A 9,338-nucleotide genomic window follows, 5' to 3' on the forward strand; every position below is an offset into this window, starting at 1 on the left:
AAGGGGTTTACGGGGGTTGACCCCTCCTTTGAAAATGCCCCCCCCCCCCCCAAAAAAAAGGGGGGGGGGTAAAAGAGAGGGGGAGGAGAAAGAGAAAAAGCGTGTGAATTAATATATCGACCAAAATTGATATAGCTTAATTGTACCTTATGAGTAAAGTTTGAAACGCCAAATGTCAATTTTCGGTGAGTTTCATGAATGGCTGCAGTTGATCCACGAAATTTAATGTTCATTGGCCATGATTTTACGTATCCTAAAAACTCTGATTTTCACTTAAAGAATGGTATTTTGTGGTAGAAAAATTAGTATCGCAATGTTTAAACTAGTCCCAATCCTGCTGTTTTTGTTTTCAAAAAGAGTTCTACTACATAAACATGTAGTTTAAATGCATAATACATGTAGGAGTATTTCCGACCCCTTTTTCTTTGGAAGCCTAAAAATGGGATTTAAATTTCTTCAGAATTATGTATAGTCTAGCAATTACGTACGTGCGTGGTTTGTACTAAAAAATCAAAGAATACACTGATATATTGTTTAGGTGGTATCAGACACATTGCGGTTTCATTGTTGATGAGAGAAGTTTTAACATATTATGGGACATTTTTAGTATCCTAAAAATAATAAAAATGTTAAGATTTCTATTCCGTTTTGATAAACTCATAAATAAAGTTGACAAAGTATCAATATTGTAAGAAAACAATATTTTGAACTAGAAAACCGCAATTCATTGAAAGCTGCTTGGTCCGATTTATTTTGTAATTACAATATCAAAATTTGTTCCATACAAATCATTTATCTCAGAAAGTTATGGACTTTCTCCTATTTACACCAGCAGAATCAGTCTCCTTTCAAAGTTAGAAATATTCAAAGTAAATAAAAATAATTTCTTTTTGGGCAAACGAAAAAACAAACCAAAATGCATCACGGGAATGTTTAGAAAAGGAAACCGCTTGGTTTCGTCCCCCTAATGATTGGGGTTATTCAACCCGCATGCTATGCATCGATTGTAAAGAAAGCAGACTTTGGAAATATTATCGAACAAAACGTACACATGTTTATTTGTAATTTTTCTGATCATTTCGACCTTTATTTAGAGCGATGTCAAAGTCGTAATACAACCATTCCCGTCTCGTCGCCAGAGGTGAAATTTAACATGAGGCGAAATAACGCGGTACCTTTTAATGTCGTTTGTTTTGTTAGCAAATTTTGTACGTATTTTTCTTCACTGAAATTTGGCATAATTGACGGGTAAAACTACTGCAATGTCTATTATTATACATATATTAAGCATAGCCATCGTTTAAAAGCGTGCATAAAATTTGATATATAATCGGACCAAGCAGCTTGAAATTTCATATGCATATTTTTCAAAATAATGTAAATTTATTACGACCACATGTTAAGGGGATCGCCAATATTGAGGTTAATTTCACGTTTTCGTTGTACTCTTTAAAATCTCAAAAACCTTAGAAGCATCTGATGGCTCTCCCCCACCCCACCCCGGACCCCCTGATCATACCCAATATGTTCAATCCTCTCCCACTGGAGCCTAAATGGACTCCAGACCGTGGCTTGAAATACAAGTGATACAATACAGGTATTCATGGTTAAAATGATACATTTGTTAACTACAACATCTCAAAATCGTATTGTGTTTATTTTTTCATTTTTTTTTTCTAGTGAGGGTGAACTTTTTATTCCCCCTTTTGATTATAAGATGCCACACATAACGTTACATGTATTTATGGACATGGAGCTGGAGCTTGTTGCAGCCTTTGGAATTAAACATATCGGGTTCGGTATACGAAATATATAAACAATACAAAGAATCGGTTGCTGAAGCTGCGAAGAAAACAGTTCTTAAAATGGAGCGTTTTGATGGGGTTTTCCAAATATTTGGGGCTATTCTTGTGTTTATTATTACATTTACTGAGGTAAGGAGAAATTTAAAATGTGTGTAATGAAGTCACATTTTCCAAAGCAGTCCAATATCGTATTTTTTACTTGCGCTTGTATTATACAGTATGCTTATTTACCACACAGAAAGCCAACTATTTAAAACAAGCGCCTGTGTTATTATTTTATTGCTAGGCCTAATATTATGGATTGATTAGGATCTATCAATATATTATACCAATAACCATTTGTTAGTCATGTTAATTTGTGTCCACTCTGGCAGTACTTGTCAAGTTGTGACTGAAGCAGTTGTGTACAAAATGCTAGCCTACATGTACATCATACTATTGAATACACATGCATGTATATATAGTGTATGAGATCCCAGCTGTAAGTTCTTCATCGAGAAACATTATTTTGCACCTTATACATGTATATATGTTACATGTATCAATTACGTGATTTATCAAATGTGATTGAGAAATAATTTCTTTTCTCAAATTGGAGATCATACTGATTGTTTGGGTAAAAAAATATATATAATTAATAGGTGTCAAAAATATTTTTTCTCTTATTTATAGGTTTCGGGAATCATTTGCCCCAATACTGGAGAAAGGTAAAAACGAAACATTTTGTAATATGAAGGTATAGTTGATTGATGACATTTTTGTACAGCAATAGTGTTGTTATCTACCCAGGTGTGGGTCGTGTTGTGAAGGCCACTGCTGTGTGGAGGACCAGGAGAGCGTGTCATACACCTATAGAATCTCCTTCTGGAACCTGTGGTACTTTTGGTCAGTGAATTTTTATCCTTTTTTATACCCCCGCTCCAAGGGAGAGGGGGTATACTGTTTAACCCTTGTGTGTCTGTCTGTCTGTCCATCCGTCCGTCTGTCCGTCTGTCTGTCTGTCCGTCTGTCTGTCCGTCCGCAACAAAAATTTCTGTCGCATTTATCTCAGCAACTATTTATCGCAGATGCTTGAAATATTAACACAGTGTTTGTTAAGGCATGCCATATTGTGGGATATTTTTTTGTACCAATCGAACGCCAACTTCCTGTTAAATGACGACTTTGCTTATTTTTTAACCAAAATTTTCAAACAAATTTTCGTCAAAGAATTCTCAGCAACTGTTTATCGCAGATGCTTGAAATTTTTACACAGTATTTGTATATGCATGCCATATCGTGGGATATATTTTTGTACCAATCAGACGTCAACTTCCTGTTAAATGACGACTTTGTTTATTTTTAGCCAAAATTTTCAAACAAATTTTCGTCAAAGATTTCTCAGCAACTATTTATCGCAGATGCTTGAAATTTTAACACACTATTTGTATAGGCATGCCATATTGTGGGATATATTTTTGTATCAATCGGATGTCAAACTTCCTGTGAAATGATGACTTTGTTTATTTTTAGCCAAAATTTTCAAACAAATTTTCGTCAAAGATTTCTCAGCAGCTATTTATCGCAGATGCTTGAAATTTTTACACAGCGTTTGTTAAGGTATGCCGTATCGTAGGATGTATTTTTGTACCAATCGGACGTCAACTTCCTGTTAAATGAGTACTTTGTTTATTTTAGCCAAAATTTTCAAACAAATTTTCCTCAAAGATTTCTCAGCAACTGTTTATCGCAGATGCTTGAAATTTTAACACACTTTTTGTTTAGGCATGCTATATTGTGGGATATATTTCTGTACCAATCGGATGCCAGCTTTCTGTTAAATGTCGACTTTGCTTATTTTGCATATTCACATCAGAGCGGGGGTATCACTAGTGAGCATTGGCTCACAGATATCTTGTTTGTCTTTATATTATGTGTAACTGATGGGAATAATAATGACGGACCAGACTGGGATTCAAACCCGGGCCCCCTGAATCTCTACTCAGGTGATTTAACAACTGAGCTATCTGATGGTGCTGGTATTGTTACCACAGGTGCTTGAGGTCAGGATCGACCCCCCCCTCCCCACTTCCACCCCCCCAACACCCCCAAGTATATAGACCCCCGTGACTATATTTATTTTTTTAATTAAATTATCCTTTTATGACATATTTCTAATATAATTTATACATTCATTGCACAAAATTACCTAAAACAAATATTCTTTTATTAAAAATGAGACCCTCTACATATAATACATGTACAAGAAGGTTGCTAACTTCGTCTGCCAGCCGAGAGGCACTGCCAATGAATATTTGTTGAAATGTACTATCAAACTACATCTACCAGTAAAACGGTGACCTCATGTTGTAGCCAGATAATTCCCTTCATTGAATATCTGCATGTCATGCCAGTGTAAATACATTTATTGGGTAAATTATTACAATTTTTACCGACAAGTTGCAAGTTTTGAACAGATCCATCTAGAATCAACGGAAGTGAGGATTTATCTTCCTTGCGATAAACCCTTACTTCCGTTGATTCTAGATGGACGAAGTTAGCAACCTTCTTGTATTATACATGTAGAGGGTCTGATTTTTAAAAATGTTTGTTTTAGGTAATTTTGTGCAATGAATTAGATTAGAAATATGTCATAAAAGGATAATTTAATACATGTAATAAAAAAAAGTCCCGTGGGTCTATATACTTGGGGGTGGGGTGGAAGTGGGGGAGGGGGGGGCGGGGTCGATCCTGTCCTCAAGCACCTGTGATTGTTACCACTCTGACGATTACATATGTGATATGAAATCTATTAAATAGGAAGATTTCAATAATAATTATCATAAAGTGCAAGGGACCAAAAAATCTTAACATTGCATGTATATATCCATGAATCATTTCTTTTCTTTACAAAGCAAGTATTACGATATAGTATAATTTGCTAGTAAACTTTTTAAATACTACTGGTACTAGTACATGTTAGCTGCAGAATTGTTGCTCTATGGGGAAATTTGTGTTGATGGACCATAGTGCTACATTTCCACCCATAAAATAAAACTGTATATTTATTGTGCACAAAGATTTGCACATGGTATTGGACTTATTGACCTAATTAAGGATTATACATGTATTTAGTTAAAATTTTAATGCCAAAAAATTCCTGAGGTACATGTACAATAGCATTTAGAAAATTTTGTAGATAGATACAGGTATGTACATGTATTATGTATATTTTATTCATCATTGTTTTGTAATTATTCACAATTTTGGTAGGGTTTCTTATTCGTGGATTCTAAAATGTTAGAAACAAAAGATATGATTAAATGATTGGTTAAAGATTTAATTCAATATGTATTGAGTACATATAGAGTCAATGAAATTAATAGCCCAAATGATTGAATTCTTACATTCCACTTGGCTTCTTACAATGCTCTGAATCATTTGATTCATTTATATAGGCCAGAACTTTTCACATAAAGAAAAATTTGTAGTTTTTATGATGATGTTCAGTTTGTTTTTGATGATTGTAGGTTTGTAATTCTATTTATTCTGATGTCCTGTTTTGGGGGATGTGGCTATTACAAGCATAAACAACGCCTTCTTCTGATGCCAAGAGACACTTATGTAAACAGGGGGCGGACCAGCGCCAGGACCACCCCGGGGCTGGGCCTCATTCCTAGTCACACTGCTGCAGCCTCACCCCAGACAGAGCCCATCACACTGCAGCCGTCCATCAGCATTCTACCACCGCCTTATTCTGAGGTATTCCGTTTCAGTCCTCTAACTGAACTGTAACAAGTACATACCAAATACATGTATACAGATATATTTTAACTGGTGATACTGGTTTACTACAGTTACTAGCAAATTTTTGTATTTTCTTGCATATGTAATGGGATGGGAGAAATAATGATGGACCAAACCGGGCTTTACCTGAATCATTGTCATGTGCTCTACCAACTGATCGGACAGGTTTAACTATCATTAACATTATTTCTTTGTAGGTGGCTAACCTGCCAAAAAACCAATTCGAAGCTAAACCACCTCCTTACCCTGGGGACAAACAAGGTACGGCTACCCGATAATTAAGCTCATTACACCTTAAAATCTCCAGTGTTAAGTTGCACTCAATGATATGTAATAAAAGTCACTATTGTTTCTTTTAAGTCTTTGAACCTCAAGAAAAAACCAAACTGTAAGCAATAAAGCCACCATTCCTATTGTAGTTAAAATTTTACAATGTGATAATCAGATTTGGTAGAAAAGGAGGAATCAATTAATTATTGCTTCCTGTGTTAAATGTTTGGTCTTAAAAATAGTTTCTCTCATGAGATGTAAAATCATTATCTATTCCTCAATAGAATTCAAAAATCAATTTCTTTATCAATATTGGTTTATTATTTGTATTAGAGTTTGTTGTAACCGTAAAATTTTACAATGAACATGAAATTGATAAAAATAGATATGAAAGCTGCACTGCATTAATATGTTTATTTCTTTTGACAGGTGACGTTAGTCCTCCTGAATATACTGAAATCTCTTCAGGACAAAATCAAAACAAGTCTTGAATTGACATTCCAAGAGACGTGTGTTTCATGTGTGTGTATATCCTGTAAAATCCTAGCATCCCTTCATAAATGAGGATTATACCTGCCAGTCCTACAAACCAGGCAAAGGAGTTTACTATACATCCATATAAAACTATATATAGACAGTTACTTAGTCTTCAGTTTGATAGTATGTGAAATTTGTGAAGTTTTCTGTGTTTACATCTTTCTCGTTTCTGTTGTCAACCTCACAGCTGTTGCTGAATGCAGCTTTATAAATTCCCCACTTTCATTTTATGAGGAATTTCAATCAAAGTAGGCCAAATTAAATGATCATAGGGTGAAGTTCTTTTTAAGTTTGTTATTATTTAAATGAGGAACAGAGACCCACTTTCAAGAGGAGATGATTAGAAATAATGAATTTTATACACTGTATTTTAAAAAACTTATACATTTTTCCTTGTCCTTTTCAATTTTATATAAAATTGTAGCCATAGTACTGTTTGAAAATTAAAACAAATAGTAAAATAGTTTTAAGATTTTTAAAGTTTAAATTCCTGTAGATTATCTGTTTCCTCATTGGTCAGAGAGAGGCCACTATTCAGTAATGTGGGGGTTAGTCAACCATTTAGCTCAGCTGTACTTTGTTGCTCATCAGGTTAGTGCTAAATATGGGGAGTGACCCTTAGACATCTTGTTTTGAGTTCTACATGTTTTTGTAAGTGAAGAATCATAGTTTTTATTGAAAAAATATTATAGAATTTAAGATATACAAATGTTTATTTGTGATAGTTTGGGAAATTTTTTCTCTCTATTTTTTTTTTCATTTTTGAAAATTTGCTGTTGTGTATGTATACTTATATGTTTTTGCTACTTATGTTTTGATTTTTAATATCTAGAAATCTGTTTTGATTCCTTGTTATACAACTTGTGTGCAAGTGATGAATAAAGAGTGATGGACTTGATGAAGAGTACATAATGTATATAACAATCAGGTTTTAAATTATTCCAACCATTAAGAAATTTGTGTTTAAAAAAATGTCGTCTCTGTGATATATTATCCTTTTTTGCTACACCAAGTTCTGTTACAATTTAGTTTGTCATTCATTCATCAACTAATTATGGGGTAATAGTGCAAAATGAATTGTATAATTTTCAATTATTTATTTACAATTGTGGATAAAAAAAAATTATGGATAGCAACTTTTATCCTATGGATGAACTTTGGATATTATAAAGCTCATCTCTCCACATAGATTTCCTGTACAATTGTACTACTGTGAATATCGTAATTTGAATGAAACTATTTTTATCAATATTGTTGATCCATTTTATTTAATTGGGGTGTAGTTTCAAGGGTAACCACTCTGGAAAATATGATGGCATCTTACAGTAAAAAATTGCTACAGTGAAAATGATTATGAGAAATTCTTTTTTACAGTGAAGTTTTAGATTTATTTCCCATTAATCTCAAATTGTATACCGGTATATTATATATATGTGTAATGAATGTTTTCGATGTTATGAATTATACTTCCCTATAAGCCTGTTTTACTATACATCTGAATTTTAGTCTAAGGATTTTGGCATTTAGTTTTGTTGGAGTTGGTAATGTGGTATTATTGTTAAGTTCATGAAGCTTATTGCATACATCATACATTCTAAAATGATATTACAAGTGATGTTAAAAGGAGAAAAAATGGCAACAAGTCACTTGATATTAAAAGACCATTTAACCAAAATCCATTGTACCAATATGATAAAAGATATCTGTATCACTTTTAAAGTCACCCATATCATTCAAGTGTTTGTTGCTGTTTTGTCTCTTACCTTTTATATATATGCATTGTGTAGTTTTTACATTTTTTCCTTTTTTAACTACCAAGCCAATATTGTCAAGATTTAGTGTGTAACATCTGTAGTGGAAAGTGAAAAAAAAATATAAATATGTTCATCCCATCCATAGGGTCATCAACTCTTTGCTTTGTATAACTTTCAAAGCGGCAGTTTTTTTCTCTTGATAGGTTTCCACCAAGAATGCTTCTTACAAATCAAATAAATTATTACATTATTAATTAAACATTTATTGCATAAACTGGGTGCAATTTTTTTTTTTTTTTTTTTTTACCATTTTTTAAAGGTTGTAAGTCAATTGATAGTTTCCCACTAAAAATGCTAAATTATATTTTTCCTGAAAATATGATTGTAAAAGATTGTAAACCATTGAGAGAGGTTTTATAACATTAAAAATCTCCTCTTGTAAATTGATCAGCACTCGGACATTTTTTCTATATTGTGAATATATGACTACAGATGGAAATTTGCCTTTTGTACGATATCGATTTTATAATTATTTTATAGCGTGAATTTTAATTTTATACTGCATTTTATGATTAAGCCAATGGACATTTGCACAAACTTATTCGCCATTGTTCTTGTGTACCAATTCGTCATGTCAACTTTGTAATCCTTGTTTGCATAAACCGGTAAATGTACACTAGAGATCTTTTTAATATATTATAAAGCCGAAATTGCAGTTTTGAGGCCTCTGACATGACCGTGTTGTTATACTTGTGTGTGCTCTGCAGATTTGTTGTTTTTATGTATATTAAAGTCCTTATACCAAACTTCTTTGTATCATTGAAATTCCTTCTATTGAAAATTAGTGAGGCCGGATTGACATGCTACAAGGGTTATATATATTGTACCTGCAATGCCCCTGCATTTGTTGGTTGACATTGTACTAGGGTTGTGCACCACTTAATATACGTAGAAGTATGTCATATTTTTTCTCATTTTGTTCGTCCAAAAGTAAAACAAAGTACAAAATGAATTGACAACGAGTATTACATGTGTACACGACAAAGCTGCTCGCTAGGGTTTCTTTTATTATACACCTTATTCTAGTACAATTGTACAACATCTCAAGTTTATGCTTGAATTTTACCGGCCCAACTCATTACATTTTGCTTTTCATTCTTGTATCATTGTCCGCCATAAGGCGTCC

At 33.2% G+C, this 9,338-nt stretch overlaps 1 protein-coding gene across 1 annotated transcript; it reads left to right on the plus strand.

Annotated features, from left to right (window-relative positions):
* Positions 1-1,821: 1,821 nt before the first annotated feature.
* On the plus strand, positions 1,822-8,958 carry LOC128164291 (WW domain binding protein 1-like). Its single transcript, XM_052828068.1, has 6 exons — positions 1,822-1,934; positions 2,478-2,512; positions 2,595-2,690; positions 5,315-5,546; positions 5,789-5,852; positions 6,291-8,958. The coding sequence occupies exons 1-6, from the start codon at positions 1,866-1,868 to the stop codon at positions 6,350-6,352; spliced, it is 558 nt and encodes a 185-aa protein (XP_052684028.1). The 5' UTR covers positions 1,822-1,865; the 3' UTR covers positions 6,353-8,958.
* The last annotated feature ends 380 nt before the right edge of the window (positions 8,959-9,338 follow it).

The sequence above is a fragment of the Crassostrea angulata genome, chromosome 9 (assembly GCF_025612915.1).
Source record: "Crassostrea angulata isolate pt1a10 chromosome 9, ASM2561291v2, whole genome shotgun sequence".
Taxonomy (NCBI): domain Eukaryota; kingdom Metazoa; phylum Mollusca; class Bivalvia; order Ostreida; family Ostreidae; genus Magallana; species Magallana angulata.